Source organism: Astatotilapia calliptera, chromosome 13, assembly GCF_964374335.1.
Source record: "Astatotilapia calliptera chromosome 13, fAstCal68.1, whole genome shotgun sequence".
Taxonomy (NCBI): domain Eukaryota; kingdom Metazoa; phylum Chordata; class Actinopteri; order Cichliformes; family Cichlidae; genus Astatotilapia; species Astatotilapia calliptera.
Window position 1 is genome coordinate 9,508,231 of NC_137434.1, and position 27,926 is coordinate 9,536,156.

At 41.6% G+C, this 27,926-nt stretch overlaps 1 protein-coding gene across 5 annotated transcripts; it reads left to right on the top strand.

Moving 5' to 3' along the window:
- On the top strand, positions 1 to 27,164 carry mymx (myomixer). Of its 5 annotated transcripts, none has more exons than XM_026189753.2 (34): positions 1 to 1,480; positions 2,007 to 2,096; positions 3,330 to 3,473; positions 6,025 to 6,171; positions 6,643 to 6,834; positions 7,735 to 7,821; positions 8,041 to 8,159; positions 8,262 to 8,376; positions 8,458 to 8,535; positions 8,637 to 8,752; positions 9,790 to 9,952; positions 13,359 to 13,504; positions 13,593 to 13,689; positions 14,009 to 14,158; positions 14,412 to 14,561; positions 15,061 to 15,317; positions 16,378 to 16,513; positions 17,180 to 17,374; positions 17,694 to 17,846; positions 18,717 to 18,934; positions 19,266 to 19,449; positions 19,534 to 19,689; positions 19,875 to 20,231; positions 20,488 to 20,607; positions 22,352 to 24,283; positions 24,709 to 24,843; positions 24,937 to 25,011; positions 25,092 to 25,178; positions 25,284 to 25,375; positions 25,479 to 25,564; positions 25,644 to 25,707; positions 25,795 to 26,009; positions 26,462 to 26,608; positions 26,711 to 27,164. In XM_026189753.2, exons 1-34 carry the CDS (start codon positions 989 to 991, stop codon positions 26,974 to 26,976), a joined length of 7,161 nt encoding a protein of 2,386 aa, XP_026045538.2. In that variant the 5' UTR covers positions 1 to 988; the 3' UTR covers positions 26,977 to 27,164. The 5 variants fall into 5 exon arrangements, with proteins under 5 accessions (XP_026045538.2, XP_026045540.2, XP_026045539.2 ...); XM_026189755.2 differs by having other exon boundaries at positions 13,596 to 13,689; XM_026189754.2 differs by having other exon boundaries at positions 7,738 to 7,821.
- The last annotated feature ends 762 nt before the right edge of the window (positions 27,165 to 27,926 follow it).

A 27,926-nucleotide genomic window follows, 5' to 3' on the forward strand; every position in this document is an offset into this window, starting at 1 on the left:
AGAACGACAGATTTGGTCTGTTTCATTCAGCTGTAACCCGTGTGGCAACTGCTCCCCTCTGATGGAGAAAGTGGAGGCTCAACTTAGACCTGAGGGAATCATTCTCGCTCCTGGACAGACAGCATAAAGTTGAGTCTCTGAAAGTGATCCTTCTTATTTTTAAGACTTTTTTTTGTCTTGTAATTCTTGTGTTGGGACAGATCCCAATGCCTTACAGCTGAATGAGTTCTTCTGCACTTCAAAGTAGAGGTAAGGGAGAGGCAGTCTGGGTGTGTGTGAGTGTGACTCAGCCGAGGATATTACCTCATAGAGGATAAGCTGTGATTGAAAAGGTCCAACAGAGGTCTCTCCCTCTGACTCCATTACTCTGGGTCTCTTATCTTGCTAGATTTTCTGTTAGGGTTCAGAGGGGAAGTTTTGACAGCCAGGCTTTACAGCCCCCCCTGTTGCTCCTGACAGAAAGAAAGCGAGAGAGAAGAGGTGGTGACTTCATCCCTTCTCTTAACCAACCCTCCTTCTTCCCCCTCCTTTTCTGAGCTTTCTTTTTTTTTTTCCAAGACTTTAGTGCAGCACAGTCAGGCAGCATGCCAGCAGTTTTCATCTTGCTGCGGTCCCTGGTTATCAGGCTCCTCAGTAGCAGACTGGTAGGCTCAGTGGCACAATATCTCAGGAGAATCCTCTCAACAGGAGCTACGCACCTTGGAACAGCACTGCGCCACATCTGGGACCGTGTTCGATCCCAGGAGTCCAAGGAAGCCATCCTGGGCTGTGTGCTGTGCATTCTCAACATGCACAAGAAGGTGGAGAATTGAGCTCTCTCTCTCCCTCTCTCCACTTTCGGTTCCACCCTCCACTTGACTGCTGAACTGAGACTGGACAACTGTTTAGTCAGGAGAGCGCACAAAGGGATGAAACAGACTTTTTTTCAGAGCTCATTTGGACCTAAGCAATTTTGTTTTGTTTTTGTTTTCTTATTGGGACACTAGTCATGTCTGAGAGTATTGTGAGGAAGGTGCAGCCCTTTACCATTGGGACAAGGCTGTCAGCTCCTGCTGTGGCAAAATGTCAGGATTTTACACAGAGTTATCTGCCTGGCGAGACTCTGGATAACTGTGTGCTGCAGCACAATCTGAACTCGCTCTACCTCAGTGGATCACAGGTGTGTGCACATGGACCCTGTCTCGTCTCGCCGATTGTCAAGCAGGTAGCCCCCGTGAAACACAACCAAGACCGGATGGCAGCGGAGGACCAGCTGAACCAGAATGTTGCCTCTGCCTCTGCTGTCTCCAGATCAATAAAGAAGATCACAATCTCTGGGAACAAAGACAGGCCAGAGAACAAGATGACAGCAGAGCCTGCAATTACACGGTGCACATCTGAAAACAACAATAACAACAACAACATCAGCAGCACATCAGAAGTACATCTGCCAAGGATAGTGGGTGTGAGCTGTGAGAATAAGCCCACTTCTCAATTTAAGGTACAAGACTGCATGCACACATAGAATTCTAACAATAAAGAAAAAATATGACTCAAAAAATATGGCAGTGCATTAAAACTGTTGTTAAGGTAAAAAAAAAGTCTAAATATAGATAAATATTTTTTGTCAAATATATGTGTAGCATACCTTTAGTTACATAAAGGATATTTGATAAATTGGCTATTTTAAAGAGTTTCAAAATAATTAACCTTAAACTTGAAGAGGCCAGTTTTCCAACACTGTTCTGCTTTAATTATAACATTTCCAGTAGAATATGAAAATGATCTAAACATGATCTTTTAAAAACAGAAAGTTATTAAAGAAATGGCTGTTAATCGAAGATATATTTGTTTTACTAGCTCCAACCGAAAAGGCCTGTTGGAATTAGTCACAAGCACGTGCGCTTTCACATCGTGTAAAACGTTAATTACCAGCGTTCATTTTTGTCTAGCTTTCTTTCTTTTTTTTCATTCATTATTGACATTTCTCGTCCCTCCCGGTTGCATATTTTATCCTAATATTTTAGGTTTTACTCAAAAAAGAGAGCAGCGATGAATTTCAGCCCATGCAGGGACAAACCAGACCGAAAGCGAACAGAGAGAAATCCCTACAACAGGTAAGATGCAAGCTAACTGCTAAATTAATGTCAAATAGTTAGCATTATTTAAAAGACATGTTTTAGAGTAAAAGAAATGGTAAAAGAAGTGGAATTTTGAGGCTAAAATATTTTGTTATTACTTACTGTGCTACTGTGAGCAGCTGTCTTTAGTGTTTTATTTAGACTAAAGGAAAGCTAGCCCTTGTTGGGGGTTTCTTTATAGCTAGCTGCTTTTATATTATAAATTTAAAGCTAAGTGACACAGGGGTGGAAAACCAGTTATAAGAACAGTGTGTTTTGGTTGAATGCTACCCAGAATACTCGTTGTTTCCTCTTGATTTTGCTGTCGTGTATTTAAGACACGTTATACAGAACAAATAAACACTAAAAGTATATTTGTAGGATGTTGTGTAAAGCTAGTGGGCTGCTGGATTTGGCCGGTTCCAAGCTGAAGTCATTGCGTCTTGCGGATGAAGTGCTGTGTTAACAGCAGAGCTTGCAGAGGCAGGGCCCACTGGAAAACATGAAGTCAGGAGTAGATGTTAACAAAAGAAAAGGCTAGCTGAAGTACTTGTGGAGGCTGGTTGTAATAATACACAGACTGCCATGGCCTTAATTCCCCTTCAAGAACAAAACAAGGAGTAATTTTTCACATAATTTCCTATTTTGTTACCACAACAATACTTTGAGTTTACTCTGCTCATGTATTATTCATCCACGTTGTCAAAATGTTCTTATTACAAGAGATAAAGTGGCTTTGGTGCCTGTACCTGTGCAGGTAATAATGAGCGAACGTGATCTGTCAAGGCTCTTTAAAGATGACATGTTTACACATAAGCCTGAAAAACATTGGAGGATCTGCCTGTTCCTGCTTCCCTCTTGTGCCCAGATGTTTCCTGATTGGGGACCAGCAGGAATGCTTGTCCATTAGTGAACTTGTGCCAGTCGTGTTCATTTCATCCTACGTGGTGCTGACAGTAGGTTTTTGTTAAGAGAGACCTTGGGGCCAGTCTGCCATGTGTTTCTAATGTGCCTGGATGGCAAACATAGGTATAATCAACGTAAGCGGACACTTAGACATCCTCTGATTGTGAAGTGATATTGCTGGAGAGCTGTGCCTCTTTCTTAAAGGTTTGTCAGAAGCAATCATCATCTGGTGTATGGTTTTATCTGTTTAAAAAAAAAGGTTTACGTTGGAGACAAACTGCTCTTGTGTTTTCAACACTTTCTCTGTGTTGCATGCTCACACAGATATCAGTACCTGAACCGCAGGAGGATGAGCCTCAGAGGAAAGAAAGCCATCCACGCACACCGATTGAAGGGTCGGCAGCTGTTACACCTCCAAGTGACTGCTTCACTCAGCGCAACTCACTCTTCAGCAAGGAAGTACTGCAGGTAACACGAGGAAGGCATACCAGCGTATTAGCATCAGTAGCTCCTCGTGGTATTTCAGTGGGTTTATCATTTGTTTTTCACTCTTTGACATACAAGCTTTATTTTCCTGCTCTCCGTCTGTTTCTAATGTCTAATAAATAAGGAAAGATTTGAAGAGATACTTTTTCTATGGAGCTTCTCGTAAATTTGCAGCCTCTTATTTTACAGTTAATTAATCAGAATCTGTTTTAATCTATAAATGCTACAAAGACCACAAGCTACAGTGGGCTGATCCCAAAAGAAACATGTTATGCTGTTCAGTTAAAATCAGAAAGGAAATTGCCTGTTGTATGACCCTCAGAGGAGAACAAAATATGTACTGATTCTTATTTTGTCCCTAAGAACTGTATGAGCTGTGTTCGGCTGAGGGAAGAGAGGGAGGGGAAACCGCCACAAGCAATTATTTGGGGATGAGATCATTGTTTGGCTCCATCCCTTCACGCCTATTGCTCAGAGAGACTCAGCCAAGCAGCACAACTGGTTGTGTTATCTCACTGCTGCGTTTACCCCAGCACACACAAGGACATTTTTCAGCGAGTTCGGCTGAGGGACATTTTTGTCCAGCAGTTGGCTTTGCCATCAGACCTCTGTCGAGCAACCATCCAAGTGATAGGCGAGAAAAAAAAAAGAATTACATTTGAATATGATGTATGTATGTGTTAAAAGCTTTGTAGCACATTAACAAGCTTACTAGACCCATTGGACACAGTGGAGGATGCTTTTGTATGTTCACGGTTTTTGACAATTGGCTTTATAAAAGTGGAAGTTTAGGTACCTGGGGACCTGCCTGTTTTACAGCGATTTGGTTGACTGCTATTGCTGATGAAAATGTATTATTATAGTATTACATTTCTGTCAAAGTGGAAGTGAGCCTTCCAGGGAGAGACTTTTAATGGCCCCCGATGGTTCGAGCTAGGGGATCGGAGCGGGTCACAACATGGTGCAGCAGGACTTTGTGTAGAGCCATCTGTCTCCCAGGCTGCTCTGCAACATATCTTGCCTTTCACCATTTCATTTTCAAGATAGAGAAATAGAGAAACTTCAACCCCCACAATGTTCTCTGGGCCAAGTTGCATTACAAAAGAGGTAAAAAATGTGGCCCGTTAATAGATATTTTATAACTGTCAATCAACTGTCCTTGTTTTCTCTATAAATTCCAAAATCAGATTTCTTTCAACTTTTTATATTTATTTTAAAATTTGTTATGTATTAACTGCAATGTTTATTTATGTGGCCATATTTTTTTTAAACTGCAGTCCTTCTATTCTTTGTGGCTAGACTAAGGCCCAACTGTATGATTTGAACAGACCATTGTTGTGCAGAGTGGACAGGAAGAAACAAGGGAATCATAGACTTCCTGTATGAGGTCATTATAATGCCATGGGAGCCAGTGTGAGAAGATAGGGGCAGGCCTGTTTTGTCAAGCTCTTTTCCTTCTGTTGAAACCAGAAATACGCCCGTTACCCTGGGGGCCTTGTAAAGTTAATGACTTGCTCCTCTGGGGAGCAGTGACATCATATTTTAATCTAGAGCAAAAAGCTGTTTGGTGGATGTGTCATGTGCGGTCTTGATGTTTCATTGATTTTAAAGTGGAGTTGCTACAGAGTTTATTATTCAATGTCAGTCGCACCGAATTCCTTGGGAAATAATGCTCTGATGTAATGTCAAGGTATGATGACTTATTTGTGTGTGTAACTGTCAGTTGACGTACACAAAAGCAGCGCTGTGAAAAAAAGAAAAGTCCGGATCAGTCTGACAAGTAGAAGAACCTGAGCTGATTTATTAGTTTTTGTAACTTAGGCGGGCCACTGACTTCCATGCTGTGTTCTTTGCAGAAAACAAACACGTACTTTCCAACGCTTTCTGATTTTGGCCACCTGGTTTGGCCTTCTCACTCCATACAGAAGGCTGCCAGAAAAGGCTGCTCTGCAAGACAGTCTTATGCAATGGAGTCGAGGCCCTTGCCAAGAGAAACTTCTGCTCTGTATAACATGACACTGGAGAACAAAGAGCTGGTCTTGATGTGCTTGATGTGCTGTATGCTGTATTACAATAAGACGGGGGGGAAAAAATTCGGTCTTTGCTAGATATGTAAAATGATGACTGCTTTTGTCTAGTGTACTTTCATGCAGATGATATCTCACAATCCAAGCTCTAGATCAGCTTAAGGTGTGAAATGACTCGCTGCAAAAGAAAAAAATAGAATATACTGTTGGTCCAAATGTACAAATCAGTCTTCACCATTAATTTTCACATGTACAAGGAAGCATTGCGTCACTTTTATGGGTCCAAAATCAGTTTTTGTCATGTCTGTACTTTGTCACTGTCACAAAAATCACCAAATTGTTGTGAAAATTTGGCCAAACAGCACTGAATACATGCTCCCTAAACCAGCATGAAGTGTGTAAAGCAGTCTCACACACTCTCAGATTCAGGTCAGCAAACATATTAGTGAATAACAATGTGAAGCATGACTGAGACATTTTTGCCTGTGTTTGTAATTTGGATGTAGGCTGAGGCGTGGATCAAAGGCAAGCTACAGGATTTGAAGGACGGATGTAATATTCAGTGCTGCCCCCTGGAGGATTGGGAAGACGCCTCACAAATACTTCAGAGAGATCTTAAAGACTTTGAGAACACCCTGATTCAACTCAACCAGGTGGGAAAGTTATTCAAGATGAGACTGGACACTAACTGAAATATCACAGAGTTACCAAAACAAGCACATCTGAGCACCCTATGTCCAAAATTAAATGTTTATTTTAACTTTTTAACACATAATGGGCATCTGAATGTAACCATTAATCACTGCGTTTGGTGTTAAAAGAGCCTGTCAAATCATATAACACATAACATAATGGTAGGCACTTCCAGGCAAGAGAAAAGAGGAAACCTCAGTATTCCAGGCGACTCTGTCAAGCCAGTTTATACTTTCTCCCACAGGAGAAATGTTTGGAAATTGTGCATTGGTCATAATTAACATTGCTCGGCAGACAGGCCGGCAAGGGCAGAAGCAGAACTCTGAGAGTTTTCAGGAGTATATCCAAAACACGAATGACAGATGTGTTGCCTCTGCTCTGGGTGACAATTCAAATGAACAATGTCTTTGTGTTTCTGTGTGTTTTAAAAGATGGGTGAGCAGCTGATCTGTAAACTGAATCCCACATCTGATTTGGTAAAGAAGCAGCTCAGTCAGCTCAGGGACCAGTGGCAGACCCTCAAACAGATGGCTGCAAATCAGATGAGGGCCCTAGGAGGAGCCAAGAACCTGCAGGAATTCAACAAAAAGGTGGACAAGCTGGAGGCATGGATTAAAGAGAAGGTAAGGAACATATCAGTCTTTCTCTACTTTTATACTACATACAACTAAAATTTGTGGGTTACTGGGTAAACTCAAAGTATTTTGTAATATTGGTTGTCTTTACGATGCAGGTATTTCCTTCAATATGTCTTATTTTCTTAAATTCAACACCAACAGGGTAAAATGTAATTTACGTTTTCTTTTTCTTTTTTTTTGCAATGTTTTGTATTTCACTGTTAATTCCTGAACATGTTTCATTTTTCTTATCCTGTTCACATCACCTTTGTAATCTCCCTACATTTCTCTTTCCCCTTCGTATTTATCAAAGCAGGCAATCCACATATTAAAAAACAGCAGTTAATAATGCTCTCCAACTTCAACAATTATGCCAAAACAGTTGGCCCAGAGGCAAATCTGAGTCTACAGGCAGCTCCAATCAACATTTGTCAAGATATTAGTCACAAAAACAGCACTTTCCAATACAGGAAATTAGCTCAGTATCCTGAAGACATCTCTGGTTTGTGTATGTTCACCGGTGTAAAACATCTGCCTGTCATTATCAAAAAGCAATCATCTAATTCATTTTAGGCCTATGTTTATCTCTCTGTTCATGTCCGTGTCTGGCACAAGGGAACTGATGATTGATAATGGACCTGTGGGATTGTAATGGAGGATGCTGGTTATGAAGTCTATAAAACATCCACCCTAGGAGACGTATTCTCCATTACGTTCCACTCATCCTTTCCTCTGTCCCTTAGTATCAAGTTCAGAGTTCCTCACTGCATGCTGAAGGCTATTTCTGTTTAGCATCTTGCTTGGTAGCAGAGGTAATGTGGTTTAATCCTGGTGCCTCTGAAAAAAAAATAATGGTTGGGTTCCTAACTAATGGGGGCTATAAACACTGACTTTTATGTGTGCCAGCAGGAAGAGGAACAGTGTCTGGTGAATGTCCTGGGGGAAAATGTTGACAAAATGCAGTTGACTAGAAGAATTTTAGATCTGAAACAGGTGAGCTACTACTAATAATTACCCGAACACTGATAAAAGTGTTATAAACAACATTCCTGTGGTAAAAATATATGCATTTCCATATGTTAATAGCTTCCTTTACAGTTTTGTAGAGGTTTTCCAGTAATTTATCTATGGCTGCCTGTAATTTGTCTCCATCAGTGTATGGTAAAGACAGCTGAGGTCATAGTTGGATTGTGTTCTCCTGTTCCCCTGCAGGATGAGCAGCTACACAGAAATCTCCATGAGGAAATCAACAACTTGGCACTGAAACTGGAGAAACAAGGGAAGACAGATAGCAAAAACATATCCAGCAGGAGGAAACACATCAATAAAATGTTTGTCACTTACATTTGACTGAAAAATTGCATGAAACACCTCCAATCTAAAGATTAATTGAAGACTGAGTTTCTCTATGCTGCTGTCTGCTGTTTGTGTAGGTGGCTGAAGATGCAGTCGCATCTGAAAAACTACCATGAAAATCTTCATCTGGCCCTGGAAGTGTCCTCATTTTACCAGCAGGCTGATAATATATTATTTGCTATAAACAGCATGGTAAAACTTCCTGAAAACCTAATTATATTATCATATATTAGATCTGAGAGGCTCTTCCACTCACAGTGTCCCTTCTTTTAGAGGAAAAACATGTCTGTATTGAAAGACGTGGACAGCTTTGGAGATAGAGAAATGCGTGAGATCGCCAGTCAGATCATGGTAAGCTGTGTCTTTTCACTTAAAGCAGCACTGCTTTGTCAGATCTTGAAAGTGTGTTGCAGAAGCCTTCTCTACCTAACCTGCAGGCCTGTGTGTGGTAGATGCTTGATGTGAGTGTATCCCAGCTGTCGAATCTCCGTCCCACCCTGGCTGCCAGTGTCACACGGAAGCAGAGTGAGGTGAAGGATTGCTGGGCACTTCTTCAGAAGCTTTTCAGGTACGCCAACAGGCCAAGGATACCCTAACAACTTTGGTGGCCTTAAATATGTGGACCATTTCACTCAATAATTGGTCCTTTACAACTACCCAGTGAGTTAGAACTTTGTTTTTTCTGTCATTACCCTACTGTTACTGACGTCAGACGTATGCACTGGGAGAACCAAACAGTTTTCCAAATGAAAATGAGCTCTGCCTGAAGAGTTTTCTCTTCATTCTGATTATCCGCGTCTAATTTTGGTTTAAATCTGTGAAAAATTACAAGCAAAGAAAAAGTCTGCCGTGTCTGTTGACCAGTTAGCACACAGATTATCATTTACCATTTACCTCTCAGTTTAGAATATGAAGTTTTCTGTGCTGATTTGGAATTTGGAGAGGTGTACAACATGAATAATGTATTGGCAAAACTGCAAGTTGAAAACGTGGTTTGTTCACCTCTTACTATTAAAATCCTGATGTCATCTGAAACAGTCTGCTAAATCTGAGTAGAACTTCTTTACAAGCATATTTAGTTATTTTTTTATAGAATGTGTAAAATACATTTATTGTTACTGTAACTACAAGCACTATGTAGCCAGACTTTTTTTTCTTTTTATTAACTATCCAGATTTTTGCATCCTTAGACTGATTAGGGTGCTAGAAGCTGTATCAAATTAATGACTACAACCAAAATCATTGATATTTTGTTTCAAGTTCCCAATTTTTGTATCAGAAGGCCATTAGGTTAAACAGATGGATTACTCCATTTGGTGAAATAATCATAATAATAATGATTATAATCATAATATTGCAAAATTTGTAAATTGTGCGAGTCAGAGCTTCTGACATCCATGTGCAAAAACTTTCTCATGTTAGTAGCCTATCTTTAGATCCAAATATTACATCATGCCGTCTCTTATCAGCTGCTTTTCAAGACTATTTTAATCAAACAACACAAACACTGGCATGAAACTTCAGAGCCATAATTGGAAAGAATCGCTGGCCTCTGAAGCCCTGCTGTCAGTACTACAGTAACCTCCTGGTCTGCTCACCCTGCAGGAGTGACAAGACCACGCTCTCTCTCTCTGGCTCCACTTTCACCAGGGAAGATTCTGACCTCCTGACACTGGCCCAAGAACCCCAGTGCAACATGGGAATGGAGGCAAATTGTATCATGGGAAAGGAGGTGAAGGAGGAGAAGAATCATCTGAAAGGCTGTGCTGTAAGTAGCTTTTGTATTTCACTGTAATACTGGAGAAACCACATTGTGGTTCCCAAGTAGGAGAGAACAACTCCATCAGTGCTGGCAAAAGATGACACCAGCCCCATTCAGTCCTACAAAATCTGTGGCCTCAGAAAGTGACGCACTTCGTCCTTTGGTTTGGAAACTGCCTGATATACAGCTAAAGCACAGTTTTCCAAAATAGAATTTGACAGATGTGCTGTAAAGCAGTGGCTTCTACTCTTGGCACCCAAAATACTGTTTTCCATCTTCCCTCTACTTAATTATATCATCGGATGTCCCAGTTTTGGAGAATTCCGTGATAAGATGGTTTGCAAAAATACCAATTTTGTGCTTAAATCAGTGCTATAGAGAAAAAAAGCAATATGTAACTGTGTTTTCTATTTTTTGCCAATCACCTTCTGTATCATCTAACAAGAGCCCCAGTCTTCAAATGTTGCAAATATTGCCCTGTAGGAGACACAGGAAGAGCTTTTAGAGGTGTTATTTGTGCTGGCACAAGAATTACATAAGTTTCCATGAAAAATGTCAAGCCCTGACTGCACAACATGGTTGAACAGTGCGCCAGAGCAAATAAGCCTTTCCCTCCAAAATTTCACTTCATGGTAGAAAAATATCTTGGCTTTCAACCATTCTAACAAAAGTACAGTCATTGAATTAATACTATATTAACAGAGGGTCCATAGTTCAGTCCAGGGTGAATATTCTAGAGAGTATGTTTATTCCTTGGACTTGACATTCCTTGTCTTGGAGGCCTACAGGAACTTTATTGAACTCGCGGGTCCTCCTATAGTTACCGCACTGCCCATAAACCTGACAGAAAGTCTGATTATCCAGAAATGTAAGTGTGGTTAAAACCAGTAATTATGTGAATATTTAGTCTTTAAACTTAGCGCATTACATTTCTTTGATTACAGTGGCTGTTTGAGTTTAGCCTAGAGCAAAGCTGTTCTTGTATCGCTGACCTTGAGCACTTCTGATCCCTGCTGGGCCCATGTCCTAACTTTGTCAAGCCAGAAAGTACAGATGCTTGAGAAAGCAAACTTCATTCTTTCCATTCTTCTCATGTTACTATTTCAGTAAATTTCTCTACTCATGTTTTCTCGCATCTCACCATCTGTGACAGGAGCCCATCAGGGCAGCAAACCTGACTCAGTTGTTGCTCTACAAACACTGATCTTGTTGCCATGGCATGCAGGACGACCTTGAGTGAATGGTTAGAATGGTCTTTATTGCACTAGGAGTTAGTAGTTGCCTGGGTACACTGACTATGGGAGCTTTACTTGTCACTGTTTTATGGAAGGGTTAAAAAGACACTCCATGAAAAAGCTTGGAGCCTTAAAGGCCAAACGCAGTGCTAAGCACAAGCACAGGTACCTGTTAAAACAGTAAGAGTAATTTGTCACATAGTTTCACAGCACCCTAGTGTATGGAATTGAGCCCATTACTTTTAAGGGTGCAATGACGCAGTTACATGGATCTTTAGGTTAATAGTGACTGTGAATTATTTGCACATTTGCATATGTGTTCATGTGCACATACACAATGTATTTATTCTCTCTGTTGCAATAATTCAGTCAATTAGCTGTAAAGGTTTTAGTGTCTGTACGTGCTTCAACATATGCATCCATGTCTGTTTTAGCCGTATATAGCCTCTTGTTTCTGAAGGTAAACATGGCTATCATCTGTTTCTCTGGCTAATTGTAGCCAGATGCTACTGCTGGAGACCAGATGGGTCTGCTGCTAAGTGATAGTTCTTGGCTGACATCATAGCACACTACAGAAAGACACACAGGGTGAGAGGAGATCAGCAGAAAAGGGATAGGAAGGAAGAGTGAACAGTATGCTGAAATGGTAAATGATTGGATAAGATGGTAAAGCACAGAATACCATTAAATATGACATACCAAATTGTTAAACGGCTATTTTTTCTGTAGCTGATATTCTGCCAAAGTGAAACGACACGACATGTTTACAGTGGAGTGCCCTGCAAAAATGAAAGACAGAAGCAAATGCCTGTCTGCAGAGGAGACCTTAGCAATGATTATAAATTCTTTGACACGAGGTTTTTAGCTCTACTGCTTTAGCACATAAATGGGCCTATAATTTGCCTCTATGAAACTCAGCCTGGCCTATAAAATGACTGGCATGTTGGTAAATGATGTTAGACCCCTACAATTTACTGCACTTTGCATAATTTTGGAGGCGACACTTTTCTTTGCTCCCTGCCTCACTTTTTCTATAAGCCCAGTCAGAAAATAATATGATTAAATTAAGGGCCCTCCATAAAACACTGTTATAAATGGATTTTTTGTATTTTTTGTATAATTGCTATGGCACATTGCTAAGTGCTTCCATAACTTTATAATTTCATATTCAGTATATATCATCTGGTTTAGTTAAGAGAAGCAATCAAAAACTTACATGTATAGCACTGTATAGTTAGAAACAGCACCAACATCAAGAAGTAATTACCGAATAAAGCAATAAAAAACAGCCTAAAACACTTGAATTAAATATTTGTATACATACATATACATAATTATGAAAACATCAGTTTAAAAGAAAATATGTTGTTGTAGTACACAGCTGCTCGCAGCAGGATGAAGAAGGTAAAAGACCTGCACTCAGGATAGCCCAATGTAGCAGTCCAGATACTTGTGGCTCTCATTGGAAACTCTTCAGTAGAGCCCTTTGGCCAACCTTTAAAATACTCATATGGTTGTAAAAGTAGCTTAGTGGCTGTTGACGTCTTTAATATATTTCTGCCCGTAGACAAGGTTGATCGCTGTGGCATTGACCTTTCTAAAAACTCCAGAGTTCTCAACAGAGTCGGGGTGGATGACCATGGAAATCACTGTCTAAAGCTGAAACAACACTGCTGCTTTAAATGGGAGCAGGGGCATGGGGGTTTGAGGGTTATATTTCTATCTACAATGGCTCTTTTTATGATCAGAGTGGTTTAACATATGTTAGTAACATTGTGCTCATTCATTTTGTAATTTCACATTTTTAAACCTTTCTTGCCATCTTTAGTATTGAAAAAGTTTGATGCTGTCAAACAGAAATAGCTTCTACTCTGAGACTGGTCTGGGCTGTTTCACTAAAAATAGCGAACCTTTGTGAGTATGTTTTGTGTCATTTACAGGAGAAACTCCGGGCAGCTGTCCATGTTGTCCAGCGTCCAGCCACATTGTAACATTCACATTAGTACTGAGCTACAGCAACGCCTCATTGTCTAGTGACTGTTCACAGCATGAAATCCTCTTTTCTGAGACGTTTAATCATCCTGTCAGCATTAATTCAGCAAAGGCCAAGCATTACTCACACACCATGTTGCTGATCTTTTGGATTTTCCTACAGACATTTACTCCTTTGTCCACAGAGTACTGCTGACGGTGGGAGTGGTAGACGAACACAGAGCTGCCAAAGCCAGGAGCAGCAATCAGTGAACCACACCTCTTTACCAATGAGAGACAGCCCTGTCTGCATTGATGATGCTATCGTCGGAAATCAATTGAAGGGGGAAAGGTGACGTTTCTGCCTGGCTTCTCTCGCCATCTTACATAATGAAAGGTCTTTATGTAAGTCATAATTGGAGTCTATGTTTTCTTTGCAGCAGGAAGCCCAGAACAGAACCCAAGATTGCCACCCCCTCTCCAGGCCACCCACAGCTTCACATACAGCTTCAGAGGTTCACTGTGTCTGCTGACAAGGTGACTACTTCCCCTGCCAGTCACACCCACTATTCTCCCGACAATAGAAATCAATTTGCAAAACTGTTTCCATGCTCCACACATACAATTAAAAGTACAAAAACAGGTTAGCTGGCAGTAAGGACTGTGCCTTCAACATCAGAAGTGATTGCTGTTAATTGTCAGCATAGCATTTGTACTCCGCAATATGGCCATGTATTTTTGCATTAACTCATATCTATCACTTAGAAGTTGTTTATGTGGTTTCCTGTAGCCTCAGCAGCTAAATCATATGTGTAAACTGTTCCTCATTACTCTCTTTGCTTTTTTTCCATCTCAGACTTTGTCATGGCTCAAAGACAACGTGTCCATGGCTACACAGGTGTGTTCAGTAGCCAGTTTTGAGGGGCTGGAAGCAGCAAAGAGGTGTCAGCAAACCGTTGAGCAGGAAATCCTTAACAACCGAGCCAGGATAGAGGTGGTCAAAAAGGTAAACTGAAGCCCACTGTCACATTCACAGTTTCTCTTGAAATAAAGCACTGAATGAATTCCTTTAAAAAAATCTCCCCACATTTTGCAACTTGGGTTTCTTGGCAGGTCTGGTTTATTAATCAATGAGCTGACATCACGTCTGAGACAACTTTACTTACCCAAAGCTTTAGATTAGTCTATAGTTACAATATAAAATCCACTTCATTTCTTATTCATAATTTTCTTTCATCACTTTAATGAACCTTCCTTAGGAGGGCCACGGGCTGGTCCGGGCACAGCACCCGGGAAGCACAAAGATCGAGGAGTTCCTTGGCCAGCTGGAAGTCCTGTGGGAAGAACTGAGGAAGAGACACCAAAGGAATGCTGTCTTTCTCCAGGCCTCAGAAGAGCTGGGTTTTAGGGTAACATTCTTTTTTTTTTTTTTTTAAAGAAAAGAAAATAGTTCACAGGCTGTTCTCTCTTCTCTGTTGAAATTTATGATTATGACAAATTATCCTGGATCCTTTTTATCCCTACTAAAAGCTTTCTGTTCAGCCAGATCCTGAGCTGTATGCATGCACTCATGGTTAGAAACTTGTTTACTTTATCACCTTAATTGGCTGAGTTGTTGAGATGTAGTCACAACATTTTATGAAGGCTAATCCAAGGAATATAAAATGTGCTCAGATATAATTTGATTATGACTTGGAAAGAGGCTGCAAATCCAGATTGATGACCTAGTTGGAAACCATGAGTCATGTAAGTCTTAGCAACTACTTCCACGTATTATTGTTGTCTTTGAACAGTGCCTTTGGTAGTTTAAACTGTGCATTAAATCACCTTGAAATTAAAGCAGGAAAACTTCTATAACATGAGACATAAATTGCACTCCCCCAACCTCTCCATGTCTGTTCTGTACAGGTTGTGAAAGTGCTCCAGGCCCTTGGCAGCTTGGAGGCCTGGCTGGAGTCTGTGGAGCTTTCCATGAAGGAATCTGTCTTAGCCGGTGACCCTGAAACAATGAGCATGGCTGAGAGGGAAAGCCGTTTGCTGGAGAAAGAGGTGGCATCCCGTAGCCTGGAACTCAGTGCTCTGAGGCAGGAGGTGGACCGCCTTCATAGTCACAGCCACCCACGTACACGAGGGCTACCGGCACGCATGGAGGAGGTGGAGAAAAAGTATGTTAGAAAGATAGGTCAAGGGTAGCCCTTTGATATTTGTCATCATGGAAAGTTCATGTTATGGATCTGAGCAATGAGACTCTGGTGGTTTTTCTCATCACTGTGGTCAGGAAATAAAGGAAGTCAGTGTTTCCAAGAGGTCACAGGTTTGGGCTTGCCATGTTTGTAATCCAACATGGAAGAGTTTGTTCATAAAGCTCCCCAGTTCTTATTTAAGACAAACAGTTTCACCCCATAAACCACAAATATATATATAAATATATCCATAGATTTTTCTCTAAGTTGGCAAAAATATCTCTCCATGTGCTCATCATTTCACAGCCAAAGTTTATTCATTTGTGATTCATGCAGCACTTAGTGAGGTCTGCCCCAGAGTTTTGACATGCACTTCACCCACAGCTTGTCAGTGTGTGTCAGAGTCACCCATTCCGTGTTTGCAAGATGACGCCTCTCTTTTTGGTTGGCCCTTGAAAGACAGGTTGTTGCCATGGACTCTCACTAAAACTTATGATGCTGGCTGGTTTACCCAACATACCTGTGTCTATAAACAGAAGTTCAGACTCTGTAAAGAACACCAAGCTGACCAAAGAAAATACAGATGTGGAAAGGTCTCAGTTTAAGTGTTTCCAGGGTGGGGGTGTTAGATGGGGTAGGGATGGCCACTTGTGTAGTCTGAGGTCCTGTTGATGCAGGAGGCTCTCGCTAAGCAGCTGAAAGACACTTGTTATGATGTCATTATTTAACAGTGCACACAAGCAATGTAAGGGTCATTTATTCTGGAAAAATACCCTTTCAAAAAGATCCCTTTACCATTTCCTATATAAACTCTGCACAGTGGAGGTACCTCAGTGCACTAAAGTACAGGATATGTTTATGTGACACATGATATATGATAACATAAGCAGTGCTCTAGCACGGTACGAGTTACCTAGTAAGATGCTTGCGGTCTCTGTAATGTGGTTCTGCTGAAGGATGCAAGGTTGTATATGTGGATGTGGTTTACCATTTAGGTGTAACTTTTGGTTATAACATCCCTGCTGGTGTTTGTGTTTCCCAGGTACCACCGTGTCCAGAGTGCCCTGACCCAGCAGAGCTCTGAGCTGCAGGACACGCGCATGCTGACCGAGTTCCTGGAACGTGTGGAGCTGGAGGAAAGCCAGGATCTCAGTGGCAGTCAGTACAGATTAGGGCAGGTAGGTAAATTTTTCAATAGTGGCATTTAAAGGATACGCTTGTAAAAAGTTTTAATAAAAAAAAAATATTGTTGTGCATGTGTAGCCAGTTTTAGCATTACAGGTAGCTTTAGTTTGTTGTCAAATTTTGCATTCTACCTGAAAATCTGTAGTTTAAATGGTAAGTACGCTGGTTCTTAAATATATTTTTCTACTCTATCTGAGCACTCAAAGCACTTTACACAAATTCCCTCATTCACTCATTCGCACAAGCACTTTTTTCTAAGCTCTTTCTATGTAGGTGCTTTTATCTAACATTCATACACATTCAAACTCTGAGGGATTTATTGGAGAGCAACAGACTGGAGCAGACGGGGATCAAACCACCAACCTTCCCATTAGTATGTGACCTGCTCCATCACCTGAGTTACAGCCACACTGCAAACACAATATAAATCCATTTTATGAACTCTACAACAGCTTTAAACTAAAAGCAGTCCTTATCAAAACTGTTGACAGTGTTCTATGAATTAATCAAAATAATATAGTATAAGAATTTTTAGATTAAATTATAAATTCAGGAGTGGCAGTATTGCAATGCACTACTACTTTTTCTCATTCACATTACTACCATTTTAATTCAGTTGAACTTGGCAAATGAATAGTAACTCTTTTTGTACCTAACAGCCTCTCCACAGTGAAAATTCCCCAGCTCCTACTTTGCTGACACTTCAGAACAGCGGCAGTGGTGAGCCTCTGTTAGAAACCATGGGAGACCCCGTGGAAGAGCTACGAGAGGCTGTAGAGATGCTGAATGACACAGTGAGAGAAAGAGGTCGGTCACAAAGCCACGACCAGGCTATCCAGGAGCTGATGAGCAAGGTAAGAAGAGGAGATTTTAGATATATATATATATATCACACACACAATGGCAGTGAATGAGTTAATAGGCCCAAGACAGGCCACCACTCCCCCTCACATGTGTTTTTTTGTGTTATTTCAATTTACTCTTGGTTTAAGAAAAAAAAAAAAAAGTACACATTTTAAAAAAGCACATACGCAGATGGCTGGAGGGGAATCCATGACACCATTTTAAACTAATTTGCAATGTGGCTCTCATTGGAAAACAAATAATGTACACTGAAGTATAATGACTTAATAACATCCTATGAGTACTCATGATGACTTGGTGCATCGCCAGCATGCCAGCCTGGCAGTGCGCGTGGAGGAGTGCGTGTGCTTCAGCAAGGATCTGAGCCTGGACATCCTGGAGAAGGAGACAGACATGGCCATCCAGTGTGAGCCAGATCGCTGTGGCCTAGAGGCTCTGCGGGAGGAGCAGGACCACCTGGAGGTGAGAGAAAGATGCCGGCACATGTTGTGATTATGCTGTAAACATCTGAAATGATTCATTTCTGGTAATGCAGTCCAGTATTCCATTACACTGATGTTGGATTATGGACAGTTTGCCCTGTGTATTTAAAAAAAGGGAAGTCCCCCCAACCCCGACTGTCTTATAGTCACCTCCAACACATTGTTCCACAGTCTGTTTCCTGTTGTGACATATTTTTTCACAACAACAACAAAAAAAGCCTGCCTTTTCTCCTTTGTGCTATGAGCAAGCTACATAGAGCAAGCAAAAGTTTGTTATTCCCGTGGGATATTTATTTGTGCTTGCATGAGTCACTGTTGTGTTAGCTCTCAAAGTGTATGTGTGTGTTTATGAGCAAATCTGGTAGGGTGTGTATGAGTGTCCACGGTTCACAGGGTTGGAGATGTGAAGTTGGGGATGGTAAAGTTCTGTGTGAGTCATTTTCTGGGCAGTGTTATGTTTATCACACACACACACAGCTGTCTGTACTTGATACCTTTGAAAAGCAGAAATGACCTAATCTCCCAAACTGAAATAACTGTGCCGTCAGCAGACAAGCATCTACAACTCAGTGTTCTTGTGGCTTACTGTAGCTGAGAAACGTTATGAAGTAGTGGTCCCAGAGAACCCTCAACACTATTAATTACTGCCTCGTCAAAAGGAGGACAAAAAAATTCCGACTGCAAGCTAGCTATAGCGTGGCAGCCCATATGTAGACCATATGGGCCTCTAACTGAATAATATGCATTAAGCTATGGAGATGAGGTCATAGTCAGAGATACAATTGGTACAGGCTGTTTGAGTGAGTGGATTTGATGGGAGATGATAGATTCTTACTGTGATTCTCCACAGACTGACTACGAAATCATCAGGGAGGAGGTAAAGGAGTTGCAGGACCAGGCTTCTCGACTGAAGGATCTGTGCCCAGAGAGAGTGCACGTACTAGATGCAAAAATTCAGGCTACACTGCAGGCCTGGAACGAGCTGGGAAAGAGCGTGACAGAGAACAAATCACGTCTGAAAGAGTTTGCGCAGCTCCAGGACTTCTTCAGGAGCTACCTTGCCATGATGTAAGCAGGGCGTGAGGATGTTGTGACCCTTTTCTGGGCCTCAAGTTATTTCGTAATCAACTTTTGTGAGAACATCTGCCCCTTACAACATCTATCAAGGAAAGAACAGGATGTTCTCATTGTCAAGCACAGGTCCCTGGGGAAGTGTATAATTTAAGATGTGCTGAGAAGGTCAGAGCAAGTTTCCTGGGCTGAGTGTGACAGGGCAATGAATGTCTGTCCTACCAGGGAGAGCCTGGTCATTCTCATGCTTTGTGAATGTATGGTTTTTCTCACAGCCCTGTTGCTTGTCTCCTCCACTACCTCCCACCCCAACCTGATCTCTGAATAGCTCATGGACAGAAGACACCAGGTCATGCATTTTCTCAGATACCACCTTGCATTTTGGGAAAGACGGGCAGACATCACTGGTTGCAGAGCTGGATATGCAAATTGAGCAAAAGTTTGAGGAGTTTGATGAGCTGGCCGCCACAGGCAAAAATCTTTTAGACAAGGAGCACCACCTCACACAAATGGTGAGCAGGGTTTCACACGTGACTTTCTTTGAATATATTTTTGTTTTTATTTGGTTCTACTTTACGAACTCTAATGTCTTACAGGTAAGAGAGCGTATGGAGGAACTGAGGAGTATGCTCGGGTGGATCTTGGTACACTGGAGGGCTCAAAAGCAACAGTGGCTCCACAAGAAGAGCAGACAGGAACCTTCACAGGACAACATTTACTTTGAGGCGACAATGGGCCTGCCATCAACAGAGGTAAATGAGCAGAGGGACACTTACTGTAGAGACAGAATGAGTGAATGAAGGCTGGGGAGAACAATATAGCACCAGTGCATGTATGTTTTTGACAAGTGGAAATTGTAATATAAAATGACAAATATTTGTAGTTCAAAGTGTTTCTAAACCATTGTGTTTTTATGTTCTCTTTCCATGATACATAGAATTCAGCTCCTGAGCCAGAGCCCTTCCATTCTCATCAATCCCCAGTTGTCACCCCTACTGAAGACACAACAAAGACAAGAAATAGCCAGCCATTGTGTTTGGTGCCCAGTCATGCTGAGAAACATAAAGAAGAGCCATCAGAAGATGGGTATGAGATCATGAACAGCATTGGACCCCAGGATGATCCTCCTAAAGCCAACGTGCTGGTGCTTAAAGAGGGCAGCAGCCCTCCTGTAGGGGGAACAGTCAACCTCATCCTTAGCTTTGGTAACACAGGGGACAGCCAGGTTCAGGTACTTGACCTGCCTGCTGGGACAAAAGAGGTAGTGGAGGAGACCTCTGAGCCTGTCCACAGGGTGAGAGACGCACTCATCATTTCACACTATAAGCAGCTACACAGTAATATGGGGCGTCACTATTAATGCCCACATTCACTTCTCTCCCAGAAGCACTGAAACAGATGATATTTGTTACTGTTCCTGAAGGTTAATGCAGTAACACGCATTCCCTGAAACCACACTGCATGGGATCTCCCTTCTTGACTGTCTTGCTGTTCATTCCCCTCTCTCCTTTGGCCTTCACATCTTCCTTTTTCCCCGTTTTCTCCCTCAGCCCACTGTGCCTCAATCTTCTGCCTATAAAAACTTTTGGAGGCGCTGCCAGGGGCTTTTGGAAAATACTTTGGGTAGTTTAAAGCGAAAGAGAAAGATTTATCGGCAGAGTGCAAATGAGGTAAACTGCGCGGTGTGAACTGGCATTGCATGCTGCATCTCGAAGTGTACTGGGACTGCATGCCGTGTGTAGCTCTTTTCTTAAGGGAGCATGCTCTACTAATCTGTTACAAGACACAGCCAGTCTGCAGCTTCCCTGGCTTGTTTCCTTCGCTGTAAGTGAGACATAAGAGTAACGGGAAATAAGTCAGGCCGAGGTGCTATCATATTCATACTGACACCATCTCCAAAGTCGCTGTGGCTGGAAAATTTATAGTTAACATGAGAAAAGTGAGAAAAGAAAACAAACTGTTTTACTATTAAAACTCAGAGTTTCCCCACTTAACTAGAGTCGTAAATGAAAATCTAAAACCAAATAAATTCTGTTTTTAATGTAGTCCTTTCTGTTATGATTTTTAATGGGATGTGAAAAGAAAGGTGCTACTTTTACAATCCATTTGTAAAAATATAAACGTAATGAATAAAGTGATCTACCTGACATTCAATAGGTGAACAATAATGTTCTGTTTTCAGGAAAAAAATATTGTATTTACATAACTTTTATAATTTACTTTAATGCTTGCAATAGATTTATAACAATACACCCCAAACCACAAGTTGTACAAAATCTGTGTATAAAAAGTTTTTCAGTTGATTTACATTTCTTGGGAATTTACACCGAAAATAAACTGTTATCTTTGCAGTATTCACTACCATATTTAAAGCAGTTTTGCTCTCCATCATGCATTCCAGCCTTAAAAGCAAGAGGAATGATCTCAGTAATCTTGATGCACTGAAAACAAATCTGTGTATTTTGGCAAGTCTGTCTTTGCAGTAATCTGTCAGCAGTCATCGTGCCTTTTCAGCTCATCTTGTATAAACTCAGATGAATTGTTAAGTTCCCACCAGAAAATCACACAATAAAACCTGAGCTTTTTCTTACTGTTAAACTTCTTTGGGCCACAACTTGTTAAATGAGCCAGGATTTAAAACTGAAAAGATTTGCTGACAGAGACAGAATGAGGGTGATGAGTAAGAAGAGCACAATCAGTCTTCTACCTACAGTGAACGTTGACAGAAGCTCTCTCTTCTTTGCTGTCATTTCACTACAAGCCTGATATAAACCTGGTCGTGTTTGACTGCGCGGCTGTGCTAAAGTTGTTTGAAAGCAGTGACCTCATCCTCTCTTCATATGAAAATCATGCTCCAAAATGACTCGCAGCATGAGTGCTCTCTCAAGTGCCAGCAGAGGTTCAGTCATTAGACAGAGAACTGTTGCTGAACTTCGAAGAAAAGCCCCCAGACTGCACACCATGATTTATAGTCTGGGGTTTCCACAGAAACAAGAGATTAGTCACAGAGTTGAAAGGTCAAGACATTACAGCTGCGTATGACGGCATGTGAAGCCACATATGATTCTGATTAAGTCCTGTAAGTGTGCAGTTGCAATAATGTTCATGTTCTTTGTCCTTACATCTAATGTTTTTGTCTTCGATAATTTTTTAATACATTTACATTGTTGTGTCAGATTCATGCATTCCTGAATCCGTTGTATTCTTGGATGTGTGCGATCATTGTCTTAGTCAATTTTGCTCTCATGTCATCGTCCATCTGTAACACATAAAACAGCTCTTGTTCTCACAGAGGGCTGCAAGGCTTCAGCCTGCAGCACGCATGAGTCTATGGTTAACCATTTTTAGTACAGTAATCTCACTAATATAAGAGCTTCCACACATACCTAATATACTTTTTTCTCTTTTTAATAGGTAAGTACCTACTTGCATGTCAAGGATAACAACCTGGCTGCGGCCCCTGTGTATGAGAGCATCACCTTGCCCCGCCAAAAAAGCCGCTCCACAGCCTCAGCCTCCCCGACTTTCTTGCCATCCTCCTCTTTGCCATCCTCCTCAGCACCTGCACTTCAGGGAACCAACGTAACTTTCCACAACACGACAGGGAACGGAGGCAGCTCCATCTTCAGCAGCATCAAGAGAATGGGCAAGAAGCGGAAGAGGAAGAGAGACGCGCGTAGACACACTATCCAGAAAATCATGGGAGTTGAGGAGCAAACAGATGGGATGCCTCATTGTACCTCTGAGACAATCACATACGACACACATACATGGCCACTGAAGGAACGTCGAAGGAAGAAGAAGAATGGGGATGGAGTAGAAGCCATTGCCTATATGAAGAATCCTTTGCTGAAGGACATTGATACAGAGTGTTCAGGGGAATACAGCATTACTCCATATGCTGTTTCAGCAGGACCCACCACTACACCCACAGCAGGTCAGGTGAAAAGCCACTGCAGGTTCCTCTCCTTGGGTTCTGTATTGAGTTTTGATCTACCTAAAGATATGAATCTCATTCCCAGCATTCAGGACATCATTACTATTGCCCCTCCAGAATCAAAAAAAGTAGCCGGGACTGATCCAGACCCTCACTCGCACAAACAAACATTCCTGAGCTCTTTCAGACAGACTAGACCCACTCCCACTGTCACGCATGACACTTCAGCTGAAAGCAGCTTTGCTGAGACACAGCTATCTACATCTCTTGGGAAACATCTTCCTGGTGTGGACAGCGGTTTACAACCTCCACCTTCTCCTTCTGTGGAGGAAGATGAGGATCAGACTGTACAATGTAATGATTTATCTAAAACCCAGGTGGCTCTTTGTGAGGAGGAAAAACAGGAGTGGGACAAAACATTGTCAGAGATTAAAACCAGCACAGCTGAGAAGGATGGGACTGTCCAGCCTTCACAGTTGCATATTTATGTGAACCAAACCTCCACCTCCACTACAGCTATACATAAACACGAGTGTCTTAGTGTTCATACACTCATTAGAGACTTAAATGGACATCAGTACCACAAATGTGCAAGACCCCACAGTTTTCATGAAGAGAGTCCTGGACTTCAGTCAAGCCAAGCTTCCTTCATGAGAGTCAATCTGAAGTCAACAAAGAGTGTTCGACAGGACTCTGTGGACTCTGGCATCTCCACCTCCAGCAGTCTCAAGCTTTGCAAAGATGATGCTCCACGTTCTGATAGCATGCAGCCTAAAGGAGTGGTGAGGAAGCTTATATCTCTTGAAGTGGGAGGTACAGAGTGCACTAAAATAAGAGAAAATGATTCAACAGGTCCACCTTCACGCTCAACAGTGATAGAAACAGAGCCTGTCCACCTTGATCACCAGCAGTTTGAGGAAGAGGAGGAAGAGCTAGAGGACATCTGGAACCAGACTACTAACTACAGGCAGAGCATTTGCTCAGACATCATGTACCAGCCCAATAAGGAACCTTTAGACAAAGCCAAAAAGACACCTTCAGATACAACCCCGACTGTGCTCTACAGAAACCTCGTCACTGCCTCGGCACCCAACCTTCTTGTGGCTGAATTCAAACTGCCCACCCACATTCAGAACCTGCTGGGTTATGAAAAGGGCCAGAGTCCCAAAGATCACCTTCCTCCACTGTCTATAGGAGACAGAAGGTCCTGGGCAGCTTTTCCTAACAGGGAGCCAGCCAGCAAAACTTCAGTGACAGTGAACGAGACTGCTTCAGATCCAGTGAAGCTACCTGATGTAGGGGACAATCAGAGATACATTTATCAGTACAAAGAGGATGAGGAGGAGGAAGAGGAGGTAGAGAAGGCAAAGGTGGGGGCGGAGGCAGACGAGCACACAGGTTGCTTGAAGGTGAGGTCAGGGTGTGATGATCCCACATGACTGAGATTATACTGAAATTACAAAAAGAATTTTTTCTCACACATTGTGGTGGGTGGTCAGACAGACAAGTGTGTCAACAGTTTTTAACGGAATAGATTTAATTACTTTTTCATTATGTAAAAGAAAAGACAAAGACAAATGAATTCAAAGCCAAAGTAAATCAAAGCAGAAGTATATGCAGTTCTAGAGACTTAGTGCTAGGCAGGATAGTAGATTTTATGGTAGTAGATGTAGTAGAAACATGGCATATACTTTATATACTTTCGTATGTCAATATGGCTTGCACATTATGTGTAGTTACTGTGTGCATGTATACTGCTCTCACCCCAGTTGCATTGTAGGTATTCAAGGCAGTATAGCTACATTAAAAAGTTATATCTTCTCACCCTGAACAGGACCCGTCAGTGAGTCTCCTGTCAGTTCATATGGGTTTGGATGGGATCTGTCAGCAAAGGAAAGCCTCACAGAGCCAAGAGGACTTGGAGAAACCTGAGGAGCATGTGGCCTCAGGGTGGCACTGTTTCACCTCAGTGAGTGTTACTGCAGTCTGTAATGGAAATCTGGGCTCTTCTATGAGTTTTCTTTTTTCATTGATTTTTTTGAATTAATTCACTTCCCTTCAGAGTGGAAAACCTGAGCTGCAGTCTATGGAGGGGATGCTTGAGAGGAAGCACAAGCTGCAGCTGGGAGGGAAGAAAGTAAGAAATGTTTAAGCCAGCACAGTCAGCAAACGTAAAGCGTGCAGTCAGCACTACACACTCTTATCTTATTTTCACAGGCACCCTCCAGAGGTTGGAACTCCTACCACGCTGTCCTATATAGACACACCTTGTGCTTCTACCAGGATAGAAAGGAGACTCTGAGGGTAAGCCAAGAAATCACGACAAAAGGAGCCCAAGAGAAAAGTGAGGATTAATAATTGAAGTAAATAGAATGTGGTCACTGATGATTACACTGTGTTGTGCTGCAGAGTTCTGCATGTGGCCTGCCACTGAACCTCATGGGAGCAGAGTGTTTACCTTTCCCAGAATACACCAAAAAACCCAACTGCTTTCGATTAAGGTCAGATTGTAGCAGCTGCTGTTTAATAGAAATATACTGATTTAAAGGCAGTGATGCCTTTCCAGCAGCTGGAACGGTAAAAATCGTGTTTTCTGATCTTTAGGCTCCGTGATGGGTCTGAATATCTGCTTAATGCATCTTCACGCTTTATGATGAAGAAATGGATGATGAAGATACAAGCAAGCACAGGTAAACTAGTTATTTCACAGCTCACACTGAATTAATGTTCAGTATTATTGTTCTAATTCATTTGTGTGTGTTTTTAAAGGTCAGACAGTGTGTAGGTCTTCAATATTAGGTGTCCCTTTTAATGAAGATCTCCCCAGTTCCTTGTAAGATGCTTTCATATAATTTGAATTACACAAAATCTTTGATATTAATTTCTGTAAAATAATAGCTTGCAATTCTTTTGTCCACAGAAAGCCCCCCTTCTGTTTTGGATGTCATGATCCAGACGGTTGCCACTGTTCCTCTCAACATGATGTCACCCAACTGTTTCCCAGGCACAACCCACCGGGTACCACCCAGACCAAAGAAATTGTTGTCCTCACCAGAGAGTTAAATCACATGACACAGAGTCACTTCAAGCGTTTGGATGAACATTTAATCTCATCCTCAGATGCGGGCTGCTGCGGTGAGAGCCTCTGCTGTGCAGACAAAAGCTGCATTTATCTGGGACCAGTTTAACAAATACCTCTGCCCCACTTTCGCACACGGCAATACAGAATAAAATAGACCCCATTCTCCACCGCCGGCTTCTGATTAGTCCCACTGGGCTGGTGGTTAGAGGATGCACTCTGTTACTTATTGTTTTACGTACAATTTACATTTGATTTATTTTAAGTGCAATGATTTTATCAGCTAATGTAGTATAAAATATTTAATTTCATGGCTTTGGATAACCAAAGAACTAGTGAATGGTTGTTGCAGGTACAGTTGGTACCACTAGGGGGAGCTAAAGTATTGTCTACTTGCATATTAAAACAACATAACTAAGACTGGTGTTAATACAATAAAGGGTTTTGCTTTTCCTCGCTCCTCTGTCACTTTAGTCCTATTTTTAATGTTCTCTCTGGCCCTTCCTAGATGTTGATAAAGGCAGCTTAAAGCAGATGATGACTCACAGACTCTCTGGAGGCTTCAAAGACAACGCCTCTTCCTCTCCCCACTCCCCTTTATGCAGCGGTCAGGACTGGCTAAGTAGCAAGCGTCGCTCCCACTCCTTTACTTCATGTTAGTATGCAACTAGTAAAATACATTTTAGCATTTATAATCTATAATATCTGTGTTATTTCTTTTTGTCTTCTAATGTTTTCTGTTTGGTGTTTTTTGCAGCAACTTACCAAAAGATCAAACCCATGTTGCGCACCCCTGGAGGCAAAGGCCTGGAAACAGGCTCCAACTACTGTGTGACTCTGGTGGTGGGAGACAAGTCAACAGACAGCGCATCAGCAAGCAGAAGCTCTGAGCCTCCACTGCTGGCTTTGGCTGGGTGGGAGCAGGACAAATATCAGGACGCAGCTCTGAGGAGCTACGTGAGCCTGCCGCGGCCACGCAACAAGTCTGTCTTCAAAAAGTTCTTTGGGAAAAGGGACCTCTGAGTTTATCGATGATGATTTATAGAGATTGAAAAAATAGTTTCGAATGTGCAGTGCACATATTAAAAACAGTTACTACTGACCATATTTATGATTAAAAGACATACCACAGTTTTATTTTTGACGGATTTTATAGAAATCACTTAGCTGGCTTGAAAGTCCTTATATTAAATCATTTTTATGAGTGTTTATATTCTTTTTCGCTTTTCTTGTTCAAGCAAAAAGAAGAAAAGTGTATGTGTGCACTGTGTAGTTGCAGATTTAAATCTGTATTCCTTCTTTTTGTTTGAGTAGTATTTCTCTTTTTTTGGTAATCTTTGTATAGAAACCCACCTGCTCAGCAGACGGTCTGTTTAGAATCCCAGTGGTATCATCTTGACCTGGTTATGACCAAGTATTCACCATATCCTCAACTCACGATGCTCGTTGTACTATTACATCTTTATAGCTCCTCTGTTTCACATGTTTCATGTGTGTGCGCTTGTGTGTATGAGTTTGTGTGTGTGTGGTGCACCAAACTAATTTACTTAATAACCACAGATCAGCAGTTTGATACTGCCGAGCTTGTTTGATACAGATACTAATGTAGCAGAGACTATTAATAATAAAACATAAAAAAAACTTGCTGTGGTTGTGATTAAAAGAAATCATTTCTAAGACAGTTTTGCTTAAAATTTCTGTTGCTGGAGCTTTGTTGTCATCTCGGGAGGCTTTGAAGAGAAAAGGGATTAGATGAATAGAGAGATTAAAGGCCAAGCTAGGCTAAAATTATCCTCAGATCATTAGTCTTATTTTTGCATATGTAAACCTGACATCATTCAGAAGCACCAGATCCAGGAACTCTGCAGACATGGCTGCATAATTAGTCATGCATAAAGCATTTGCAACACTGTTTAGCATTACAAAATATCTACTGATTCCCTAAAAGATGCCTCAAACAGATGGCTTTGAAC